Below are 27457 nucleotides of genomic sequence, written 5' to 3' on the forward strand. Positions count from 1 at the left end.
TAATAGAGCCTAGTCAACACTCCATGCAAGAGAAAGTCTTATAGCCAACATATGCATTAGCCAAATGTTGCCCAAACCAGTAGATATCGGTGGGAGAGGCCACTACTGAAGGGATAAGGAACCTTCGACCTTCATCAGCCTTGACAGCCAAAGCCACACACCACCCACCACCCTCTCTCTATTCTGAACACATAAAAATTTGGCCAGTGTTCCTGTGGGGGGGGGGGGGGGGATGAGGAGAGATAGCTGTCAGCCAAACAAGTATTTGTTGGGCAGTTATCTTGCATTACTCATATATTTACTTAGCAATCCAGTTAATCCTACATCTTCTGGATTTGTCCTTCTGCTTTATAGTCCCTAAGCAATTTATACACCGTCATTCTGATGCCTGAATGCCAATGCATTGACAGTTGTACCTGTGTTCTATGTTCAGTGTTTTTAGCATAAATCCTAAGGCACAAGTTTCCAGAAAAGTGTTTTGGATAATGCTTGTTTCTCTTTCATTTTGGAAGTGAAAAAAATCCAGCTTGTCCTCTGTAATATGGAGAGGTTCCATGAGATGGACGTAAGTTGGAAGATGTTGGCTCAATACAAGTTTGTCCATCTGGTGATTTTGACCGACTACTTATATTAAAGAGACTAATTCCCTCACCATCTTCAAGAACCTATATTAATATGTAAGCTTACTGTCCATGGATCCTGACAAGTCGAGGACTGGCTGAACACAATCTTGTGCTTAGCAAAATTTTGTACCAAGCAAAGCTTTCTTCTTTTAAGAGACAAGATTAATGGCGGCCTTTACTACAATATGTATTATACATGGAATCCCTGACTGTCTCAGTCTTTATTGCCTTCCCCGTAAGTTAATCAACTCATGGAGTGATTATTCTACATATATATAATGAATAGTTAATAAAGAAAGACGCTTATCTCTGAGGAACAGGCTGATAGCATTGGAGCGTATATCCATGGCAGGGATCATTACTCCTTAAGGACACGGACCATTGGGTACTCTATTGGAGGATGGGTACTGTCTAAGATGAGCGTGCTCCTCAGAGGGTGGTGATGCGCATTTCTGCTATCACTTGTGTTGTGTGAATATTCCTAAAAACCTCCATCTGTGTAGGCAGGCATAAGCTAGTAAAGTCAAGCAGGAGATGTATTGTGATGCAATCCTTCGAGGTTACTGATCCATGGACACTCTGCACTGTACCCTTTACCAGAATACTGGTACTGTACATGAGAAGCACTCATTGTATGGAATCCTGCAGCCCAGTTGGATGGAGACTTGTATATGCTGAATCTTAGGAAGTATAACAACATGAATATCTTCCTATGTAAAGTAGAGAACTTCCCACCAGTCAATTTCCAATAAGGCCTCTTGTTCCTCTATAAGGGAGGCCACTACCTTAAATGAAGCATTATAGCTGGAGGCCCTCTTTGGTTTTTGCATTGGGGCCAGGCATCCTCATGTTTCAGCTAAGACTCCTTGTTCTAACATAAGTCCCAACGGGTAATCTCGGCTGTGGGTGCACCAATTCTTCATTCTCCCCAGCACTAGGCAGTGGCTCAGTAGTTTCAAATTTCAAACCTTCTTCTCCATGTTTGTTATGTTGCCAAGGGGCCCAGCATCTCTAGATAACACCAGGCCGGGAAGCCTATACAAAGGGGAATCCTTGAGGCTGCCTAATGATTGAGGAACGTCCTTTTCCAGAAACCATATGCTGTTTGGATTGAAGTTGTTCCCAGCATGGCCTGTATCAGCAGGTAGACATATGGGCATCAGTATCACCATTGTAGGTGGGAGCCCTGTTACAGATTTTATCCTGGGACCTGAGGGTTACACCTCTTGCAATAAAATGAGAAAGCGATGACATGTTATCAGGTTGAGGGTATTTCCAAATTGGTCAGGGATCTCCATAGCTCTCAAAGTCAACACATACAACAATAAAGTGACCGTGGGCCGCTCTGCACATGTTCTGAACATATTTGCACATAGGATATGAGCACGCTCACTATAGTGCATGAACCTGATGTTAAGTTAATCAATAACTAGATTGTATAGACGCGGTGGAGCAGCTGTCAGGTCTGGAGGACTGCTATTTAACACAGTCCTTCTGAGCTATAAATATGAGGTGGAGGCTCTTTATTAAAGTTCAGCACAAAGAAAGCAAACATAACCCCACGGTTAATGGGTTTGCATGCTGCAGAAGTCTGCTACCATAATGGGGAAAGACTGGAATAGAAAAACTCACCTTGAAGTCAGGAAGCAAGAGGCCTTCAAGGAAAGCTCCGGTCACAAGTGAAAAATCAGCTGCTCCATAGGGTCTGTATGGAGTCACTGTAGATGCATTGTGCTCGCTGCTCCGCCTGTTACAGTATGGTTTCCACATTGTAGCCACTCCCATCTGTTATCTCCATGAGGACACATTGTTTCCCATAATATGGATTTTCATATGGTCATGTGATGTTTTGGCTATCCCACATCTGGACCCCTCTGTAACATGTACCACCGAGACATGGCGGTGACATGGCTATGTTCACACTTACACTATGGCCTCCATTTATTAGTGACCACAATGTTCTGCAGCCCTGTCATCTGATAGATTTCACTGACACAATGGGTTCCTTTGGGTGGCGGTATTTCTGGCACTGCTCAGTGTGAGCTGTCCACATGCTGCTGTGGTAATGTGTATGGTGCGGGGACAGATGGTACCATTGTGAATAAGAGACGTGGAAGCTGCGGAGGACCATGCGCCATTGATATTAGAGGTCAATGTCAGCTATGAAGGTGTGTGAGGGCGGACGACAAACTACAGTTTAGGTGCTCACCGCCATAATGACCCAGGGGGCTACCAGACATGTGTAACAGATCAGTGATGCCTACTGTGTATGGGGCACAGGAGCAGATGGATGGTCAATGCACCTCTGATAACCAAGATGTATGAGCAGAAAAGGCTTCAGTATTCCAGACAGTATCAGGATTGGACTCTATTGATTGGTAAAAAATTGTCTTCTCTGCTGGTTGGTAAAGGGTTGTCTTCTCCGCTGGTTGGTAAAGGGTTGTCTTCTCCGCTGGTTGGTAAAGGGTTGTCTTCTCCGCTGATTGGTAAAGGGTTGTCTACTTCGATGAGTTACATTTTCTGCTTCATTAAATGGATGGATGGATGTTGGCGTGTCAGGCACCATCTGGGTATGAATCTATCCCTGCAGATCACATACACCCATACATGCAGATCACATACACTCATCCCTGGGGCGAATGGGATCTTCAAGCAAAAGAATGCAACATGCCACGTGGCTAAAGATGTCCGACATTAGTTGGAAGAGCATGACCAAGACTTTCCAGTACTACTCTGGTCTCTAATTCCCTAACTGATCATCTTTAGGATCACCTGGATGTCAGTGTTGATTCTACAGACCCTTCAGCAGGGCCGCATCTGCCATGAAGCGAAGTGAAGTCTTCGCCTCAGGTGGCAGCTCATAGGACCCTGCAGGGGGCGGCAATGGCCGCTCCTGCACGGTGAGCGTTCATGCATATATAATATGCCTGACCACTCACTGACTACAGGAGCAGAGAGATCAGCCATAGACTGAGGTCTCTGCTCCTGTATGCATATTTCGCGGCGTGCTATGCTAATAGCGTACCGCCCACGTAATTTACGTGCAGAAGCAGGGACTCTAGTGTGATGCCGGACTCCCTGCTCCTGCACTATAGGAGCGCCCCCTGCTGTCAGCTGTGTCTGTGTCCTTATTAGGAGGCACACACAGCTGACAGGAGGCTCAGAGCAGGGAACTATCAGTTCTCTGCTCTGTGCCATTAACTTCTAGATCACATCATGGCTGTGTTAGTGCTGCGATCTGGAAGTGATCTGGAGCAGCCAGTGATGTCTTCCTGGTCAGGCTGCTCCATGAGATCTGTAATCAGCCTGACCAGGAAGCATCCAGGAGGATACAGCAGCAGAGCGGGAACCATTGGTGAGGTGAGTAGCTGCTGGCCTGTTTGCTTGTTTTTTTACTTTGCTGAAGATGGGGGGAGGACACAGGGGGGGGATTATATGGAGATGGGGGGATTATATGGAGATGGGGAGACACAGGGGGGATTATATGTAAATGGGGGGACACAGGGAGGGATTATATGGAGATGGGGGGACACAGGGGGGGAGATTATATGGAGATGGGGGGACACAGGGGGGGATTATATGGAGATGGGGGGACACAGGGAGGGATTATATGGTGATGGGGAGACACGGGGGGGATTATATGGAGATGGGGGGACACAGGGGGGGATTATATGGTAATGGGGAGACACGGGGGGGATTATATGGAGATGGGGGACACAGGGGGGGATTATATGGAGATGGGGGGACACAGGGAGGGATTATATGGAGATGGGGGGACACGGGGGGATTATATGGAGATGGGGGGACACAGGGGGGGATTATATGGTGATGGGGAGACACGGGGGGGATTATATGGAGATGGGGAGACACGGGGGGGATTATATGGAGATGGGAGACACAGGGGGGATTATATGGAGATGGGGGGACACGGGGGGGATTATATGGATATTTCAAAAAGTGTGTACTTCAGAGAATTTGCACACTGATCAGCGCTGCACTGCAGATACGTAGCTCGTAGCTGCTATATAGATCTCTAAGATTCTGTGTCCTCAGAAAAAAGTGTTTAAACAAATACCAAAAATTATCTTGAGCGCTATAGCTGACGTGAGGGCGATGTAGATAAAATTAAGTACCAAAATACTGACTATAAATATAGAACTAGTATGGAAAAATGTGCAATAACTAAAACAGGTTGTCGCGCGACCCGCCGCGTTAGATGTTTTTTTTTTCCCCACATCGGCCTCCGTATCCACCATAGTGACGTCACTGGAACGTGGATTCCTTCGGACTTATAACACCACGCCGGGTGTCAGGTAGCAGCAGAGCCACCGGCCGGGGCTCGCTCCCAACCCCGACAGTAAGAACTTTTCTTTCCCACTTCAACATCTTGCAACACTTCTCTCATAGCAAGACCGTAATCAATGGACTTTTAAACAGGAGACAGCACGGTGCAAGACAGGTAGAAATCTACTACACTATTGCATGAGTCAGTTATCAGTGCATTGTCGTGTATATTGAAGCAAACTTGTGATTCTTGTCAGCGGGGAGTACTACTTTGAAAAACATATATTGCCCACCTGTTTTAGTTATTGCACATTTTTCAATACTAGTTCTATATTTATAGTCAGTATTTTGGTACTTAATTTTATCTACATCGCCCTCACGTCAGCTATAGCGCTCAAGATCATTTTTGGGGATTATATGTAGATGGGGGGGACACAGGGGGGGATTATATGGAGATGGGGGGGACACAGGGGGGATTATGAGGAGATGGGGAGACACGAGGGGATTATGAGGAGATGGGAAGACACAGGGGGGGATTATGAGGAGATGGGGAGACACAGGGGGGATTATGAGGAGATGGGAAGACACAGGGGGGGATTATGAGGAGATGCGGAGACAGGAGGGAATATGAGGAGATTGGGGACACGGGGGGGGATTATGAGGAGATGGGGACACAGGGGGGATTATGAGGAGATGGGGACACAGGGGGGATTATGAGGAGATGGGGGACACATGAGGTGATTATAAGGATATGGGGGACACATGAGGTGATTATAAGGAGATGGAGAGACACAGGGGGGATTATAAGGAGATGGGGAGACAGGTGGGATTATGAGGAGATGGGGAGACACGGGGGATTATGAGGAGATGAAGGGCACAGGGGGCATTATAAGGAGATGGGGGACACAGGGAGGAATATGAGGAGATGGGGACACAGGGGGGACTGGGGAGATGGGGGATTATGAGGAGATTGGGGACACGGGGGATTATGACTACATGAGGAGACGGGGATTTTAACTACATGGGGACATGGGAGGAGGATTATAACTACATGGGGACATGGGAGGAAGATTATAACTACATGGGGACATGGGGGGAAGATTATGACTATATGCGTAGACGGAGGATAATGGATATTATAATAGGGGGAATTATTCATATTGGGGCAGTATGGATAGGGTATTGTATAAGGTTGAAGATAGTGTTGGTAAATTGTGGAGCCTAAAATGTCTGTCCGATAGATGCAGTGGGGACAAGTCATGGCTAACAGAAGTCTTCATGATTGAGCCGGATTCGAATGGAGAGGAAACAAGAAATTGAACGGCTCTGATGAGAGAAGACGTCACCTGTGAGTCACTGGATGTAACTGTACCCTGATCACTATACTGTCACTGTGTGGGGGTAATGCTGGACTCTATACTGTAGTTTTTTTCAGTAGCAGTACTGGTGGCATTGATCAGTCATTAAGATGGGTTAGTGTGTTCAGGATATGGTGGTATTTTTCCCTTGTGTAGTGATATTGGCGATAATATTTTGTCACTATGGGGTGGTGATATGCAGTGGTATGTAGTGGTATTAGGTTCTTATATGATGTTGATCTCAGTATAGTGGGGGGGCTGCTATTTCAGTTCTCGCCTCAGGCAGCAGAAAAGCTAGAATCGGCCCTACCCTTCAGCAGTTGTGGGATGCAGTAACTCATTAAGTTACTCCTGGCCTATCTAGCTGCTCTTTGTGCTGCATATGATGGTTATTCTGGATACATTCTGGAAGTCCTGATTTTGGTGGGACAATCTCATATACCAGGTTGCAAAAAGTAGTGTGATTTATGCAAACTCTGACCAAAATTAGGCTACTTTGGAGGAAGTTCAGGGGTGTTCTGCAGAGGGGGCTTTTCAACTTTAAAGGTTGATATATATGACATAGATTTTTGCAGAACAAGAGCAGAGCATTTCCCCACTGCTTAGTTTCAGTAACAGAGCATTAGTATATGACATATAAGAATTGTTACACACAAACCCTCCTGCTACAGGTTTCAGTTTATTACACTCGGTGGTGGATTTACTTTGGACCTGCACCAAACAAATCATTTCCATATATCCCTATACCAAGCATCCACTACTGACTGGCAACTAAAAGAAGAGACAAACAAACCTCGCACGGAAGACTCTGCTACCGGGGAAGATCCCTGGACTGCTTCCTCTCTGCTTTTTCGTGGGTGACCACATTGACATCTCAAGACAAAGGCAAGAGGAAACCAAAGGAGGAAACTCAATATGTACAACAAACCGCATGCAGTCCTGTCCTTTGTATGTACACGTGGTAAAATGCAGAATAGAAAGTTGTGTCATGTGTTATGAGTTATTGTTTCAGCCCCCCAGGGGTCTATCCCCGCCTAAACGGGGATAGACCCCTGGGGGGCTGTGTCAGACTGGAAAGAATACACCACTTCCTGCTGGACATACAGCAGCTGATAAGTATGGGAAGGCTTAATATTTTTAAATAGACGTAAATTACAAATCTATATAACTTTCTGAAACCAGTTGATTTGAAAGAAAAAGATTTCCGCTCGGTAACCCCTTTAAGGACTTGCTGTTACCTCTGAAATAGTAAAGTTGTGTTCTTCCGCATAAACTATCTATAAACTGCTAAATATAGGTTGTACAAGCAATTACTCTACTTGGTGAAAGTTAATGTGAGATGTTCTGCTTGGAAGAAGATGCAGCAGGCAATAAGTATACATTAAGCTATATTAAGCTGAGCTTGGAGCCATTAGAGGCCCGGGATGTATTCTACAGCTGCATTACCACCTATAAGAGCAGCAAATTGACATTGTGCTAAGACTCTCAGCTCTAGGAGTAAATGCGGATCCCACTGGAGTGCACTAGTGGTGACCACATGTATTTCTTCTAATGCAAACCAGTGTAACTTCTAGTATTTAATCGAAAATTATACAACAGGTTCTCTACGCTGCTTAGAAGCTTTGGTGTATGCCTACCATTCATTTCATTACGAGGAAGAGACATGAATAATTGCTGCCCTTTATTTCCTGTTTGCCGAGAGAAATAAATCAGATAAACTGAAATAAAAAAACAGGCTGATGTTTTATACCCAAACGGAAATAAAAGCTGTGTGTGTGTGACTGGAGAGGAAGCTTGCTACTTAATTTAAAGCTTGCTGACTAGTGAAGGCCTGTGATTACTGCAGCCTCTGCACCTTGGTCACTAGTAAAGGCCTGTGATTACTGCAGCCTCTGCACCTTGGTCACTAGTAAAGGCCTGTGATTACTGCAGCCTCTGCACCTTGGTCACTAGTGAAGGTCTATGATTACTGCAGCCTCTGTACCTTGCTGACTAGTAACAGCCTGCAATCACAGCAGCCTCTGCACCTTGCTGACTAGTAAGGGCCTGTGATTACTGCAGCCTCTGCACCGTGCTGGCTAGTAAAGGCCTGTAATTAGTGCAGCCTCTGCACCTTTCTGCCTTGTAAAGGCCTGTGATTACTGCAGCCTCAGCAACTTGCTGACTAGTAAGGGCCTGTGATTACTGCAGCCTCTGCACCGTGCTGGCTAGTAAAGGCCTGTGATTACTGCAGCCTCAGCAACTTGCTGACTAGTAAGGGCCTGTGATAACTGCAGCCTCTGCACCGTGCTGACTAGTGAAGGCCTGTGATTACTGCAGCCTCTGCACCTTGGTCACTAGTAAAGGCCTGTGATTACTGCAGCCTCTGCACCTTGGTCACTAGTGAAGGCCTATGATTACTGCAGCCTCTGTACCTTGCTGACTAGTAACAGCCTGCAATCACAGCAGCCTCTGCACCTTGCTGACTAGTAAGGGCCTGTGATTCCTGCATCCTCTGCACCGTGCTGGCTAGTAAAGGCCTGTGATTAGTGCAGCCTCTGCACCTTTCTGCCTTGTAAAGGCCTGTGATTACTGCAGCCTCAGCAACTTGCTGACTAGTAAGGGCCTGTGATTACTGCAGCCTCTGCACCGTGCTGGCTAGTAAAGGCCTGTGATTACTGCAGCCTCAGCAACTTGCTGACTAGTAAGGGCCTGTGATAACTGCAGCCTCTGCACCGTGCTGGCTAGTAAAGGCCTGTGATTAGTGCAGCCTCTGCACCTTTCTGCCTTGTAAAGGCCTGTGATTACTGCAGCCTCAGCAACTTGCTGACTAGTAAGGGCCTGTGATTACTGCAGCCTCTGCACCGTGCTGGCTAGTAAAGGCCTGTGATTACTGCAGCCTCAGCAACTTGCTGACTAGTAAGGGCCTGTGATTATTGCAGCCTCTGCATCGTGCTGGCTAGTAAAAGCCTGTGATTACTGCATCCTCTGCATTCTGACTAGTAAGGCTGTATTCCCACGTTCCATGTTCCTCACGGAACACGGACGAGGAATGCCTGTAACGGAGTCTCCTCCGCCCGGACAGCATCTGATAAGATGCTGAGAGCGGGGAGAACTGTACTGATATACACCGCGCTGTAATGACAGCATCATGCACGGCTGATTCATTACAGTGTCACACATATCAGTACAGTTCTCCCCCGCTCTCAGCATCTTATCAGACGCTGTCCGGGCGGGGGAGACTCCGTTACAGGCATTCCTCGTCTAAATATGAAAGGCCTGTGATTATAGCAGCCTCTGCACCTTGCTAAATATGAAAGGCCTGTGATTATAGCAGCCTCTGCATAAATTCAAGCATGCCTTTCTTTTCTTTTTGCTAAATGAGAGGAGTAGGACCACAGGAGTCTATGGAAAAGAGGAAAAATTTTGGCAAATTTCTATGTTCAATACGGGGACCCTGAAAATTAAAACGGGACCCCTGGATCCACCCCAGTGCACATTAGAGGCCACTAAAGTTACTGCAGTGAGTTAAGGTACTGCGTATATATGTATGTATGTACGTCTATTGGCTCACCATGGCTATTTCTCCTAGTCCCAGCTGTGCCCGTCCCAGAGTCTGCCAGGCCTCAACAAACTTGGGGTTCCTGCTGACTGCTGTTTCTGCGGCTTGTACTGCCGGGAAGATTTCCTGAAGACAAAGAAGAGACTGAAAAAAAGAGGTAGAAAAAAAAAAAAAGAATTTTAGTCAATTCATATAATTGTAAAAACCTTATACATTCATCTATGTATGAGTGTGATCACTTTTCACCGATATCAACCTTGTGAATGATGTGCCCATATTTAACCCCTTGCCTCCTGATATAGATGAATCACCAGCTCAGATTTCGGTTATAATAATATGTGGCATACACTTATTGATCACCAGGGATTTCCCGAGAACAGAACGTTGTGTGTCACATCCCGCATGCTGAAAACTCTATTATAACCCAGACGATGGAGGGAGATCATCTGAAGTGATGCAGTGCTGAGAGGGTGAACAGCGACGGCAGAACAGTAAAGAAGACGTTTACAAGTTTGTGTAGCAAAAAGGCGCAATAAATACACTGATAACCTGCCAGTAACAGGCGGCCTCCTTATCTGCTCCTGTGCCCTACTGTACTAAATTATCACTTAAAGGGGTTTTACGATTTTACATAAAATAGTTCTACAACTTTCTAATGCACTTTATGTTTCCATTCTATACCATTTGTAAGATTGTAAAACAGCCTGATACATTATATAAAGCTAGTCCAGACAATGCTCTGTAAGCTAAAAAGCCTGGACTCCAGACTAATACATTGTACATAGCTAGTCCTGCTCTCAGCTGAGAAGTGATACAATTGTACCCAGTCTAGACAATGCTCTGTGAGCTCTACAGCCTGGACTACAGACTGATACATTGTACATAGCTAGTCCTGCTCTCAGCTGAAAAATTAAGATAAGGCTAGGTTCACACTGCGTTTTCAGCATCCGTTTAACGGATCCGTTTTTTTTAACGTCCAGAAAAATAGGGTCAGCAACGTTTTTTGGTCCGTTTTGGTCCGCCAAAAAAAACGGATCCGTTTTTTTTTTATAATGGAAGTCAATGGAAAAACGGATGCACACAAATGAATCCGTTTTTTGCAATCCGTTTTTCATGCGTTTTTTGCAAAAAACGGATGCGTTAAACGGATGCTGAAAACGCAGTGTGAACCTAGCCTAAGTGGAGAATTGTCCAGACTGAATACAATTGTATCTCAGCTGGGAGCAGGACTAGCTATGTACAATGTATCAGTCTGGAGTCCAGGCTGTAGAGCTCACAGAGCATTGTCTAGACTGAATACAATTGTATCTCAGCTGGGAGCAGGACTAGCTATGTACAATGTATCAGTCTGGAGTCCAGGCTGTAGAGCTCACAGAGCATTGTCTAGACTGAATACAATTGTATCTATATCTCAGCTGAGAGCAGGACTAGCTATGTACAATGTATCAGTCTGGAGTCCAGGCTGTAGAGCTCACAGAGCATTGTCTAGACTGGATACAATTGTATCACTTCTCAGCTGAGAGCAGGACTAGCTATGTACAATGTATCAGTCTGGAGTCCAGGCTGTAGAGCTCACAGAGCATTGTCTAGACTGGATACAATTGTATCACTTCTCAGCTGAGAGCAGGACTAGCTATGTACAATGTATCAGTCTGGAGTCCAGGTTGTAGAGCTCACAGAGCATTGTCTAGACTGGATACAATTGTATCACTTCTCAGCTGAGAGCAGGACTAGCTATGTACAATGTATCAGTCTGGGGTCCAGGCTTTAGAGCTCACAGAGCATTGTCTAGCCTGGATTTAATTGTATCACTTCTCAGCTGAGAGCAGGACTAGCCATGTACAATGTATCAGTCTGGGGTCCAGGCTGTAGAGCTCACAGAGCATTGTCTAGACTGGATACAATTGTATCACTTCTCAGCTGAGAGCAGGACTAGCCATGTACAATGTATCAGTCTGGGGTCCAGGCTGTAGAGCTTACAGAGCATGTATTGTATAAGCAGTCATTGGGCACCAGCAGTGGAGGAGCAGGTCTGGTGAATATACTGCTTTGTTATTTTCAACGCAGCCTGATCCTCTTATGAAAAACCCTCCCTGTCGGACCCCCTTTAAATGTGTACTCACCTGCCCTGCTTCCCTATATGGTGCCCAGTCCCATTGTGCAGCATTTCCTGGTCTGGGTCTCAACAACAGTAAATGGTTACCAAGAAGAAGAGGGTCTGCAATGAGGGGGCACTTCTTTATGTAAAAACAGGCAAAACTGGAAAAATAATTCCACTCATTTATTAGAAATGAAACCCAACTCTTTTTGCACCAGGCCCTTTCTACACCAACCTGGTATTACACCCTATTGATAATGTGGCCCGTGTACACATGGCCCTTACACTGCATCTGTGAAAGTAAATCTCCACCATTGTGATAGTTCATTGTCCTGCAGGGTCTGCTTATTGTATCTCAGGGCTGCACAGTATCCAGGCAGATACGTGTCATTTTTGGATTCCCTGGAAGGGGACTCTCTGCGATGTGGAAACTCTGACCGTGGGTGGAGATGAGATTACCAGTAAGTCATTACTACTGGAGGGTTAGGGAATCCCCCATAGAAACAATAGTGACCTGCGGTTCTACATTAGATATTAATATTAAGTTATTGAGTAGGTGGGGGAAATACCATCGAACACATTGCTAAGAACTCTGTATAAGACAAGAGGATTATTACAGATGAATATAGTGGAACAGATATTGACCAGATAGTAATACTTAGATATTTTCACTATTCAGCTCTCAGAACCAGAGCTGAGGGACTGTACACTTCACCTGGCATCCAGCTGGAAAGGCCATGTGGGAGGAGCACTGGGGGAGAGTCTACAGACTCCAGCCAATCAGTGATGAGAAGAATTCTTATGACAATGCTGATTGGCTGACTGATAGAACTCACATGCTCCTCCCTCAGGTCCTCTTCAGCTGGATACAGCCATATAAATTACACTTATTAGAAAGTCACATGTAGGAGCTGTCTCATGCATACAGTATTTAACACCTAGAACATATGAGCACTACAGGCATTGAAGTGGTGGTCTTTTGAAGAGGAGGGCTAAGCAAGAAGGTCCTGGTATGTATCCACACTACATGTACCTGTACTCTGTTCTTAAAAAAGCACCACCCCCAAGCACCCACCCAGAGTAAATCCTGGCGGATCTGTGGCTGTAGCGCAGCAGGCGTCTGTGGCTATCGCACAGCAGGCGTAGAATTCTTGATGTTTGCCATGCTTTGGTGTAAATCATGATAAATCAGGTGTGGGAGGCCACACCTCCTCTTTGCATTGCCATGCCCCCTGGCTACCCACTAGGTGAGCAGGGTGTACATCGGGGTATAGGCACAGGATTTCTCTGAGCCTTTTTCTGGCGTGCATCAGACGCTTTGAAAATCAAGTCTTCCCCATAGACTAAATGCAAAATCAGACTACACAGCATTTGTTTGTAGTCTGTAACCGTGGATACACATAGATTTGCATAGAAGCTGTAGATATGAAACAGTAGGAGATTTTTAAACAGGACAATTTACAAAGTGGCTTCATTTCCCATGTTGGATGCCACGGAGCATCCAGGTCAAGCATTAACTTCATCGTCTTTTTTATCGGGTGGATATGTGCTGGGGTTTAGGTTTATGATTCAGTATTTTAGGCAGAAACTACATAATACTTCCCTGCTATGAATTTTTACAATTTTATTAATTCCAAATATGGTTTATTAAAAATATTACTGGGTCGGCATCATTATGTCCACATTCCTAAACTTCCGAGCAATCAGCTAAAATCCACACCGGCCTCGGCCCATATGGAAATGATCTGTTTTAGGGTTTTCCTCCCACACGATTTCTATGCTCCTCCAGTTTATATAACGTCTCCCCCTGGTAGAGTCTACGCTGCACCCATCACATCACACACAGCAGGGGACGCTTTTTTTTTTTTCCATTCCTCTCAGTTAGTATTTTTTACATTATGTCGGAATAAAAAAAAAGAACAAAATGAAAAAGTTTACCGAGAGTGACAAAAAAACCATGGCTGAAATAAGACGAAGCGTTGAAATGTCTCATTACTGACCTGCCGATGTGGTTGGAATATTCCATCATGGAGAAACTACTGATGAAAACATGTGCAAGAAAATTGGGAATTGAAGCACTTAAAGGAACCTTTCTTTAACTGTCTACTAACTTAAAGGGTGTGTATTATAAAAGCATGTGGATAGATAGATATACATATTCTATTTTTCAGACTAGAGCACAAAAAAAAAAGAAAAAAAAAAAGGGAAGAATATTTTTATAAATATCCCAAAGTCCCTCCCCCAATAAAAGTTAAAATCACCCCCCTTTCCCATTATATAAATAAAACATATAAAAATAAATAAATAAACATATTATATACCGTAGCGTGCGTAATTGTCCGGTCTATTAAAATATAACAATCGTCATCGCGACCGGCGAAAACGAAATGAGGGGAAAAAGCGCCAGGAGTAACAATTTTTTGTTATATTATATATAAAACATTTTTTATAAAAAGTGATCAAAACATTCGATCTTTACAAATATGGAAAGACTAAAACCGTTATAAGAGTCACAATAGTGCTGTTTTATTAATAATAACTTGCAAAAAAAAAAGGATTTAGTGAGATAAAAAATATAACATTAGAGAATCTGTGTAACCTTCATATGGTTGTGTTCAGACTGACCTATAGAGTAATGGTATCATGTCGCTTTTACCGTATATTGCATTACGTAGACACAGGAATCCCCCAAACGTTACCATATTGCATTCTATTTTTACAATTACACCAATTTATATCTTCATAAATAATAATTTTGGGATTGGTCCTCAAAGGGTTAACAGAACCCATATAGTCATCATTCACAATTATATCTATAAAACATCTAAACTGCTGCCTGAAATATAAAAATCTAACAAAATAACCCTCAGAGTGACCCCTTATTGCAATCTACAGGAATAGAAGTCCAATATCCTGATGACGGAGGCCCCGTGTATACAACGTCTGGAGGGATAAGGCCCATAGGTGATCAATGACACAACGCAGCTCAGAATAATACATCGGGCTCCGCGCACTGAGAACATTGTCAGACAAACAAAATAATAAGTGAATTAGAAAAAAAGAGATTGGGAACAAAAAGGCGACAAAGTCGAGACAATAACAGCCGGGTAAAACCAATCTCCGCGCTGGATTATGAGATCTGTAAATTTAAAAATGCGAGAGCGGTCGTCTCCGGCAATAACACGACAAACAGTATTTGGTAATATCCTCCAGATTAGCAATATAATAAATCAGATCGCATTCACTTATAACAGGTCTGTCCGTGGTGTACGAAGGCTCCTGCGGACGGCCTCAAGATAAACCGCGCCGCCTCCATGCTGGTTATAGGTGAAATTATAAAAATACACAGAAATTTATGGCCTTGTGCACGCAGCTCTGAAGGCATAAATGGCGTTCATTATTTTCTTATAACTTTATAATATTGGGTCAATTTTGGGCTTTGTTCACATTAGATTTTAACCATATAAATACAAATATCTCAGTACAAATAGGGCCTCAAACATTTAAATATACAGTGGTACCTCGGTTTAAGAGTAACTTGGATTGAGAGCTCACAGTTTTTCAAAATTGTAACTTGGTGTAAGAACATTGCTTTGGTTTAAGAGCTCCCTGTACTGGGTGGGAGTGGGAGTGGAGGAGGGGCATGGTCTGCACAGGGTGGTCTACAGCACTGTACTCTGACTCAGGAAGTCTCCCTCACCTTCTAAATCATAGCAGATCCACTTCAGGCTGGGGCTCACATCAGGGGACAGGACTGTGGAGGTAATCTCTTCATAGCTGTAACACCTCTCTCTCCGGACAGAGAGTGTTGTATCTATGTGTCCACAAATGTCCGACTTATTCCTCCCTGCAGTCTCTTTCAGCTCTTGTGTTTCCCATCCTCTCCATTCCTACTATAATGGGCCTGCACTCACAATTAGCTATACACACTTCTGCTATAATGTGCCTGCACTCACACTCAGCTATACACACTGCTGCTATGTGCCTGCACTCACACTCAGCTATACACATTGCTTAGTGGTAACATTAGACCTCATAGTTTGATTGACAGTAGTCTATAAACTCATCACTATCGGCTGCACCCTGTCTTAACAAGGGATGTGCGGCCGATAATGATGTATGTGAATGGCCATGCAATCCAGCGATCATTCATGTGGCCCGATGACATGACCAATTAAACCTTGTAAAGGCTCTATTAACAAGCACGGATCTCACCAACCAGTGCTAGTTATTGGGATGGTGCAAGGTCTTTTTTTAAAGGGCCCCTACAAATTTTGTAGTACATTAACTAGTATTGATCTAGAAGAGGAAATCCAAAGGGTAAAGTATCAAGAGTAGAGATGAGCATGCTCGAGTTGGATTGCGGTGCCTTATGAAGTTGGATGCAGCCCTAGAGAGTCCTGGAAAACATGCATACAACCTATGGCCTATGGCTGTATCCATGTTTTCCAGGACTCCCTAGGGCTGCATCCAACTTCTTTAACTTTAGCCACCAGTAATCAACTGGTTAGCGATCCAACTCATTTCTAATCCGGAGGCATCAGTTACGGTCTGGAAACAGTTGACAATTAAAGGGGTAGTCTAGGTTAAGAAAACCTACTGGTAAATATTCAGTTATGTAGTAATAAAGGGGCCCCACATCCAGGGTTCCCATGTATTGGCCAATGCAGCTACAATATGTTTTCACTTGCACTGAAGGAACTAACGCATGACATAGAAAGCTTACTTACTCACCTATTACCTGATTTCACCTGTAGAGGCACTGCAGGGAAACTGAACACAAGCTATTAGGTTTCCTTACAGGCTACAGCAGATCACTTAGGGTCACAGCAATGGGATATCATGAGTATAGGCTCATTATTTCATAACATTATGGAGGTCAAAACAAAACCACCCAGGTACACCATTCATATAATAAAGGCCGTTATTTCCCCTAAATGAAAGCCATCTAATAAAAGCTTCCTCCGTTTTGAGGGTGTGTGAACATACCCCATAAAATACCCCCACCCTTAAATTTGCTACATAGTATTTTTTATGTTTTACAAAAAATTGATCCTGCAAAAAACAAGCCCACACATGGCTCTGTAGATGAAAAAATGATGGCTTTTAGAAGACTGGAAAAAAAAAAAAAAAAAACCACACCCAAAAATGAATTGTCCTTAAATTGAATCTGTCAGCTGTAATTCACACTCCAAACAGCATACACTGTTATACAGCTGTTAGGACAAGGAGACACATGGTACCTTTCATTTATGTCTGTGCTTCCGGAATGTAGAAAAATGCTTTTATTCTCCGGTGCAAAGTGTCAGAGAGGCGTTTCCAAAATGCATCGATCCTCCTCTCCTCACTATCCCCTACTTGCAGCTGACAGGTTCAGGTATGGGAGGAATAGTTTGGAGGGATTCCAGCTTGCAGCAGATCAGGACCACTTTAAGGGGTAGGGTGCTCAACTCCCCTAGTAACATATGCTCTTGGTTTTGTGAATATTGTGCAGTCCTGGTCATAGATAGAGTCCAATCATTCAGCATTTGATTACCGCTGGCTGAAGAAGTTGGATGCAGCCATAGGCAATAGGCTATATCCATTCTTTTCAGGACTCCCTAGGGCTGCATCCAACTTCTTCAGCCACCGATAAAGAAATGTGGAACGATCGGACATAAGCATGCATTTTTACATTTTATGTTTTTGCTGTATTTTTTACATAAGCTACTGGCGATCCTGCATTACAGCACATAATAAGCACATAAGATGTATGGATGGCTCCTGGTGTCCCCAGAGAGATGAAGGCTTCTTGAACAGAACGTGTTACATGTGGTCGATAACCAATAAAAAATGAGGGACTGATCCTTCAACATATTGCTGGGAAATGAATAGCCGGTGTCTGCGTCATGCGACTCTACTTGTTGCAAATTGGGTTTATATCATTTGTGAACATGTATCACCGGGCGACTTATACACAGACTGGCCACATGGAAACCACCGACTAGTGACGAGAGTAGCCTAGATTATCTGGTGGCAACAGCGTCTGTTCGGAGGATGAGATAGATTGGGCAGAAAGTGATCAGTCAACTGATCAGCCAACTTGAAATTGACATTGGAAGGAGGAAAAATGTGGAAATGTAAGGATCAGAGCGACTGTGACATGAGAGACAGTTTGATGAACAAGTGGGTCAGAGCAACTCCAGAACGTCCGGTCATGTGGGGTGGGACAGGTAGTGGTTGGAACTTAGTAAATGTTGTCCATAAAAAGACAACCAGTCAACCGCGAGTGCCTGTGTGGTCCAATCCCACAGAATAGGTGCTTGTCTGGTCCAATCCAACAGAAGGTCCGGTCATGTGGGGTGGGACCAGTAGTGGTTGGGACTTAGTAAATGTTGTCCATAGACGCCAAGTGGTGAAACGGCTACATGAGCCATGAGCGCCCAATGCACCGTGAGAGAACTCTGTCTGCCTGGTCCAATCCCACAGAATAGGTGCTTGTCTGGTCCAATCCAACAGAACAGCTGCTGTACAGCAAACTGCTGAAAACTTTCCTTCTGGCTATGACAGAAAGGAGTCAGATAACATAGGACACGTATAGGACCCCTGTTCACTGACGAAAGTTTCCACAATGGGCATCAGGACTGGAACATGGAGAAATGGAAGAAGATGCCTAGTTTGATGGATCACGTCCCATCATGTATGGATGGATGCATTATGGAAAGAATACAAGATGGCGGAGGCAGTGCAATGGGCAATGTTCTGCTGGAGACCTTGTGTCCTGGCATCATGTGGATGTTATTGTAACCCATACCACCTACCTAACCATTGTACACACTAAGTCCCCCCCTTCATGGCAGCGGGACTTCCTAATGGCAGTGGATAATGCCCCAGGGGCCAAAGTGCAGACATTGTTCAGGGCAAAGAGATCAAGATGGTGACTTGGCCTCCAGATTCCCAGATCTCAATCCGATTGATCATCTGTGGGAAGTGCTGGAGAACACGTTCCATCCATGGGGGCCGCACCTCACAGGACTTATAGACTTTGATGCATCAGAGCACAAAGGGGCGGCCTAAACAATATTAGTCAAGCGGTTTTGATGTTATGGCTGATTGATGTTCTGGAGCTGGGGTGCCAACTCTGTTTGGTGGCGTCACCCTTTCAAATGGTGTCTAGAAAATGTGCTCAATCTACACAAGAAGGTTGCAGGAAAATAGCACAAGTATCATAAGAAAAGGGTAATAATGCAACAAAATTCTTCAGACCAAGAAGGTCAGTTATAAAGTGGTTTCAGCCAGTCCTGGATGGGGACCACTTAAATCTCTACTATGGGAACCCCTCTCGTCTATGTATCCCTTGTCCTAGGCTACAGTACATCAGTGTAAGCTTTCTGCAGGTAAGCTTACTTTCTATTTTCTGAAGCTCAGTTGTAAGCTTTTCAGCATAGACTGGAACAGAAGAGCAGAGTCATCTCATTACCATAAGAAGCTAAGGGAGTTACTGACAGCTCTGTTGCACTAGATATGGCAGGATATAACACTATACACATGGATATGGCTCAATACGTGGCTCCCCATAACACTTTGATCTCTGGGTAGAGATTGTCCCCTACTTTCTTAACACTATAACAAAAACCATGACATTTCCCTTTAAGTTAAATCCTATACAATTGCCGTAAAGCACACATACCCCTCTGCACTGGCTGCACAGACCATACGAGAAGGCAGACCAACATGTGTGCACAGTACAGAAGACAGCCAATGACTCTGGTGCTGAGATGACAGAAAACAAAAAGTCTTCAATATCTGAGGCAAGTCTTGACCGAACAACAAAACAAAATAATTTAGTGTTTAGTGCATTACATTCTTATTTATCTCATTTATAAGGAAACATATAAAATGGATTTGTTTTTGTTCTTCATTTAGAAGATTTTAACAAAATTTTTCAGCATGAATCACAGTCTGGGTGGGTTATCAGGGTCGGTTCCATAGAAATACTAATGCTGTCCTGATGCAACAACATATAACCGGTTCCACCAGGCTTCATCATGTGATTAGCATTACCAGGCTTTATTATGTGATCAGCGTTACCAGGCTTCATCATGTGATCAGCATTACCAGGCTTCATCATGTGATCAGCATTACCAGGCTTCATCATGTGATCAGCATTACCAGGCTTCATCATGTGATCAGCATTGCCAGGCTTCATCATGTGATCAGCATTACCAGGCTTCATCATGTGATCAGCATTACCAGGCTTAATTATGTGATCATGGTGTGGGGTGGGGCTGGCTCGGTTGCCCCTGGCGGGCAATCAGATTCCACCTTTCATTCCTCCCAGACTCTTTGGAAAATGGGGGGTGGGGTCTGGTTGGTTGCCTGGGGCGGCTGGGCCGGTTTCACTTTGCACCGTGTTTGATGGGTCTCCCTCTATGTGTGTGCGCTCCGGCCGGGATTCCATTCATTCACATACGGCGTGTCTTCTGCATAGATCACAGCTGTTGTTTCAAATTGCGGCAGCGGCTGTGATTTATGCAGGAGATACGTTGTGTGAAAATAGCCTAAAGCCACATGGCCAGTTCAGTGTTCATTGTTGGCTTTGGTTGCCCCAAGAAGCAAAGTTAATAAAATCAGATGTGTACCACATCCGCTATTTGCTATGGATTGGAACCTTTTTGGCATCCGGATTTCTGTAAAAAAACAAAAATAAAGATAAGTCATTAATTATGTGGTCAGCGTTACCAGGCTTCATCATGTGATCAGTATTACTAGGCTTCATCATGTGATCAGCATTACCAGCCTTCACCATGTGATCAGCAATACCAGGTTTCATCATGCGATCAGCATTACCAGGCCTCATCATGTGATCAGCATTACCAGGCTTCATCATGTGATCAGCATTACCAGGCTTCATATGATCAGCATTACCAGGCTTCATCATGTGATCAGCATTAGCAGGCTTCATATGATCAGCATTACCAGGCTTCATCATGTGATCAACATTACCAGGCTTCATCATGTGTTCAGCATAACCAGGCCTCATCACATGATCAGCATAACCAGTCTTTATCATGGCATCAGCATTACTGCAGGTGTTTTTCTTATAAACAATCTGATTAAGCCTGGTGATCCTAATGACCTGATAAAACATGATGAAGCCTGTTAATGCTGATCACATGACAAAGCCTGGTAATGCTGATCCCATGATGAAGCCTGGTAATGCTGATCACATGATGAAGCCTGGCAATGCTGATCACATGATGAAGCCTGGTAATGCTGATCACATGATGAAGCCTGGTAATGCTAATCACATGATGAAGCCTGGTAATGCTGATCACATAATGAAGTCTGGTAATGCCGATCACATAATGAAGCCTGGTAATGCCGATCACATGATGAAGCCTGGTAATGCTAATCACATGATGAAGCCTGGTAATGCTGATCACATAATGAGGCCTGGTAATGCTGATCACATAATGAAGCCTGGTAATGCCGATCACATGATGAAGCCTGGTAATGCCGATCACATGATGAAGCTTGGTAATGCTGATCACATAATGAAGCCTGGTAATGCCGATCACATGATGAAGCCTGGTAATGCCGATCACATGATGAAGCCTGGTAATGCTGATAACATGATGAAGCCTGGTAATGCTGATCACATGATGAAGCCTGGCAATGCTGATCACATGATGAAGCCTGGTAATGCTGATCACATGACAAAGCCTGGTAACGCTGATCACATAATAAAGTCTGGTAATGCTAATCACATGATGAAGCCTGGTAATGCTGATCACATGATTAGCCTGGTAATGCTAATCACATGATGAAGCCTGGTAATGCTGATCACATAATGAAGCCTGGTAATGCCGATCACATAATGAAGCCTGGTAATGCCGATCACATGATGAAGCCTGGTAATGCTAATCACATGATGAAGCCTGGTAATGCTGATCACATAATGAGGCCTGGTAATGCTGATCACATAATGAAGCCTGGTAATGCCGATCACATGATGAAGCCTGGTAATGCCGATCACATGATGAAGCTTGGTAATGCTGATCACATAATGAAGCCTGGTAATGCCGATCACATGATGAAGCCTGGTAATGCCGATCACATGATGAAGCCTGGTAATGCTGATAACATGATGAAGCCTGGTAATGCTGATCACATGATGAAGCCTGGTAATGCTGATCACATGATGAAGCCTGGTAATGCTGATGACAAATCCCAGACCTAAATGATAAATTAGGTCTAATTATGTAAACCAAGAAAAAGTTAAAAAAAATGAAAATGTGTGAACACAAACTAACAACAACTACCTGTTAGTGAATTTGTACGAATGAGAGCTCTCCAGTGCAAACATCTGAACTTCAATGGAAAAAGCCTCTACAATTTAATACACAAAAATACTAAATTACGAAGACAATGAAGCCTGACACCGCACCAATGCAAACTCCAGCTCCGATTATTTACAGCCGCTCCCCGTCTTCCACAGTATGTGAAGCAATAAAGGTCACAATCTGCTTTCTAAATCTTACACGTTGGTTTTAATAAGGTCACTCGAGTACATTCATAAATTTCCTGCCGGGCTGATGAAATGTAAACTCTCATTACTTCCTTCCGAGAGGCTCCTCATCATCTCACTTGATTTCCAGGTGTTAGAATTAATTTGCGGAAAGTGAGCGGAGCACTTAAGGGCCCGGACGTCTCCTCAGGTCACGCTGCACCCAGCAAATCATCTGCCCTGTGTCTATAAGGAAAGCGACCAGGCCATAATTAAAGGAGAAGCAAAGTGTATGCAAATCTCCGGAGATGAGGCAACGGTAATAGGAGGTCATGACCCTGGAAGACGGTAGACGAGGAAATTATAACGAACCATTAAAAGATCAACAGTGTCAGTAAACAAGGAGGAGCTGGGAGAGGGCTTCTCTTCAGGGCAGTGCTTCTCAATTCCAGTCCTCATGGCCACCAACAGGTCATGTTCTGAGGATATCTCATACAAAGAACAGCTAAGATAACATCTGATGCACTGAGTGTAATTATATCACCTGTGAAATACTAAGGAAATTCCAAAAAAGGGCCCCTTGGTGGTTATGAGGACTGGAATTGAGGTTTTCTATGGGGATTTGCTACTGCTCTGGACAGTTCCTGACATGGACAGGGGTGGCAGCAGAGAGCACTGTGTCAGACTGGAAAGACTACACCACTTCCTGCATGACATACAGCAGCTGATAAGTACTGGAAGACTGGAGATTTTTAAATAGAAGTAATTCACAAATCTGTATAACTTGACACTCTGACACCTGTTGATTTAGATTTTTTTCTCTGGATTGCCCCTTTAAAGGAGAAGTCCAGTGAAATTTTGTATTGAAGTATTGTATTGCCCCAAAATTACCAATATAGACTTATTATGGGAAATACTTATAATGTGCTTTTTTCCCTGCACTTACTACTGCATCAAGGCTTCACTTCCTGGATAACAAGTCGATGTCACTTCCTGCATAACATGGTGATGTCACGACCCGACTTCCAGAGCTGTGCGGGCTGTGGCTGCTGGAGAGGATGATGGCAGAGGGATGCTCAGTGTCCCTCCAGTGCCCTGTGTCCCTCAGTGTTCCTCTGCCATCATCCTCTCCAGCAGCCACAGCCCGCACAGCTCTGGAAGTCGGGTCGTGACATCACCATGTTATCCAGGAAGTGATATCACCATGTTATCCAGGAAGTGAAGCCTTGATGCAGTAGTAAGTGCAGGGAAAAAAACACTTTATAAGTATTTCCCGTAATAAGTGTATATTGCTGATTTGTATAACTTTTGAGGGGCAATACAATACTTTAATAAAAATTTTCACCGGACTTCTCCTTTAAGAAAAGTTGGTAAAATCATACATATATAAAGTAGAACAAATGTGCTGCTTTTAGTAAGGAAACTTACATCACTGGTTTTTCCCCATTCCTGGTTTCCTCTGTAAACTGTGACCCTGCTATTGGCATGCAACAGTGCACACACTTTCCCACAATCCCCCTTAGGGCCCTATTACACAAGACGATTATCATGAGGAAAATCGTTATATCGTTCAAATTAAAGCGATAATCGTTCTGTGTAGTTGCAGGCAACGATGTAATAGGGGCTTAAGCCTCCACACAGCAGCTGGAGAAACAGTATACCCCATTGTCCCCAACACATACACGGAACTTTAGACATCAAGAAGTTGTCTTCTTAAAGGGGATGTCTGGTTTAGAAACTCCCTATTAGTTCACTCTGGTCTATTAGGTCTATTGTTTGTACTAAAAACAATACTGTATCCGCCAACCCCCCAAACCGCTGGTACCGTCGATTTGATGAGAGTAAGAAACAGACCAGGGTTTGCATTCAACGTCTGTCTTCCGTGTTTCACGGACAGAACTCAGGACATGTGAATGCAGCCTTAGTTGCTAGCGGTGGGACTGTGATCGTCAGGAGACCCTTCTATCATATTTCTCCAATTTCAAAAAACAACTGCACAATCACAGCAAAACCCCGACTGGTTCAGTGCCTTTACCTAAACCTTAAAGGGGTAGTGCGGCGTTTAACTTTTATCCACTAAATAACACACATTACAAAGTTATACAACTTTGTAATGTGTGTTATTTAAGTGAATGGCCCCCTTCCCCATGTCCCCCCCACCCTGGAAGTGTGGTGCATTATACTTACGTTCTCGCTGTCGACCCCGGCCGCCATCTTGGGTCGACAAGGTCATCTTCGGGAGGCCAGCGCAGCTGAGCAGCTGATGACGTGGCAGAGGGGGGCTGGCATGAGGGACGGCTGGGGATGTCGACAGCGAATACGTAAGTATAATGCACCACACTTCCGGGGTGGGGGGGAACACAGGGAAGGGGGCCATTCACTTAAATAACACACATTACAAAGTTGTATAACTTTGTAATGTGTGTTATTTAGTGAATAAAAGTTAAACGCCGCACTTTAACTTATGGTTTCTCATAATTTCTAGCACTTTTTTTTTTTTTACCGTGCTTTTACCTGTTATTTTTTCCTTTTGGGTAGTTTTAGACATTCATTTATAAATTCATGCAGATCCTATATATATCACAGTCCTGAAGAAATACAGCTGGAGGACTGAGAGGATGGTTAATGGTTTATGTGGAAAATGTCAGGCTCTAAAAAAAGTACTCATCAGCCGAAGCGAAGTCAAGTGTCACCGTCATTCCAGTCATTCTTCTATCTGCTTGTGTACTCAGTGTCATGGTGACCGGCCACATACATGGCTTGTAGTACGAGGCAGGTGTGGCCCCGGGGCCTCCAGTGTAATTATTCTCATTAGACTAATCTCATGCTTAATAATATTTTACGGCTCGTGTAGCTCCCATCTGACATTGGGCAGACAATATGTCAACGCCCAACCCCTTGGCTTATACCATGACTTGTCAGGCCGCTCCGGGGATTCAGGACACAATTCCATGGTGATTGGCGGCTCCTTTAAGAAAACAGGCTGCAATTTGTTCAGGTATAACATAAGGACTGAAGGGGAAATGTTTCGGACTGCATGGAGTTATAAGCAATGCCATACTCTACTGGGGAAATAAGAAGCAAAGAGGATCTCCTCCAGCAGGAAGAGAGCACTATGTCCTCAGCTGCCTATGGATGGGTTACTATTCCCTCTGGAGGAGATTCTGGCTTCGCTAGCCATCCCCAGCTGTGTTTTAAGGCTTCTTAAAGGGCCTAGCATTGGTTTGCAGGGATACTAACTCAAATAGGATGCACTAGAGACCAATCTTTTTGCATACTTTATAGGGACAAACCATGGTAGGGCTCATTTCCACTTCCCGTATTTTACAGACGCTATGGACGGGGAAGCCTTGTAGTGGAGTGTTTCCCCGTCCGGCATGATGTATCAGTATCACGCTGTCATTACAGTGCCGTGGAGATTCAAAAGTTTCCCCGCTCCCGGCGGGATATTGATACATCATGCCGGGTGGGGAAACACGCCACTACAGGGCTTCCCCGTCCATAGCATCCGTAAAAATACGGGAGGAGTAGATGACCCTCTAGAGCACTAAGAAGGTGTAAGATATGTAGAGTAAAATTAAGAATGCCAGGGAATAGTGGGCAGGGATGGTTTATCAGGACCTGAGACGGGTCGGGCACTATCTGAATCCCCGGCCTTGGCACCAAGCGAGCTTACCCCACCTCCTAGCCCCCCGTATTTAGAGTTTAGCATAACTCACCGCCATTAATAACTGCAACAAAGATTAATACAATTGTTGTAGCAAAGCCTCAGCCCAACAGGGGATCCTCTCCCAATCTAGTGGATCTCTTCGACATTGGAGGCCACCAATAACTGTAAATGGAGTTTTGTTGGAATAGAAAAAGAAATTGGACAAATGGCCATACAACCATACAAAAGAGAGTCCCTCCCTCTCTCTGGAGGACCCGGCACATCTCGGTATTACAAGGGCAGCCAATGATTTCAGCAGGAACTAAGCAATACCTTGTTTCACCAGTGGTGGCACTGTAGTGAAACTGAACACTTTCTGTAAGGTTTTCCCAAGAGTTACAGTTGAACAATATGGTGTTTGAGCACCAGGCATCATCTATGGACAGTGGAGTATCCCTTTAAATAAATAGGCACAGGAATAATAATAAAATGCCATGTAAATGTGAAGTATATTAGGATTGGTATAGAAGTCTGAAAGAACATTAGCTGCCACTTGATTCTTCATCTAAAGGTGGAGACGTCCCAATCATACGTATCTTTTATTCCTGTGATTTCTCCCTGCTGCCACACATCGTCTTGCTCACCAGTCTCTGGGGGCGCTTCTATTCTGATGTTACATACAGTCGGAGCCTGCTGGCATCTGGCGCCTTCTACAAAACTTCTCAAGGGTCTTTTCAGTCACAGCTTCAAACTTTCCATCACATCAAATAGTGTGGCGGGTGTTGTTATACGCTGCGCAGAAGGTTGTCAGATACAATTTACCAGATTAGCTTACTGCACGGAGTCTGCAACACAGTATCTAAACCCATCACAAGGGTGAGATTCTGGGTCTGTTGCCCAGTTATATCAGTGATCCCAGGACCCCACGTTATGAGAGAGTCTAGACTGGATGCAACTGTATCACTTCTCAGATGAGAGCAGGACTAGCTATGTACTATGTATCAGTCTGGGGTCCAGGCTGTAGAGCTCACAGAGCATTGTCTAGACTGGATGCAACTGTATCACTTCTCAGCTGAGAGCAGGACTAGCTATATACAATGTATCAGTCTGGGGTCCAGGCTGTAGAGCTCACAGAGCATTGTCTAGACTGGATACAATTGTATCACTTCTCAGCTGAGAGCAGGACTAGCTATGTACAATGTATCAGTCTGGGGTCCAGGCTGTAGAGCTCACAGAGCATTGTCTAGACTGGATACAATTGTATCACTTCTCAGCTGAGAGCAGGACTAGCTATGTACAATGTATCAGTCTGGGGTCCAGGCTGTAGAGCTCACAGAGCATTGTCTAGACTGGATACAATTGTATCACTTCTCAGCTGAGAACAGGACTAGCTATGTACAATGTATCAGTCTGGA

General features: G+C 44.4%; 1 protein-coding gene across 1 annotated transcript in view; it reads right to left on the reverse strand.

Moving 5' to 3' along the window:
- TTC33 (tetratricopeptide repeat domain 33) overlaps positions 1-27457 on the reverse strand; it is a 147597-nt gene that overhangs the window by 16498 nt on the left and 103642 nt on the right. Inside the window, exon 4 of the mRNA XM_069964767.1 lies at positions 9819-9950. Coding sequence (XP_069820868.1) covers positions 9819-9950 — 132 coding nt within the window. The remainder of the gene's footprint in view (positions 1-9818; positions 9951-27457) is intronic.

The sequence above is a fragment of the Dendropsophus ebraccatus genome, chromosome 3 (genome assembly GCF_027789765.1).
Source record: "Dendropsophus ebraccatus isolate aDenEbr1 chromosome 3, aDenEbr1.pat, whole genome shotgun sequence".
Classification (NCBI taxonomy): Eukaryota; Metazoa; Chordata; class Amphibia; order Anura; family Hylidae; genus Dendropsophus; species Dendropsophus ebraccatus.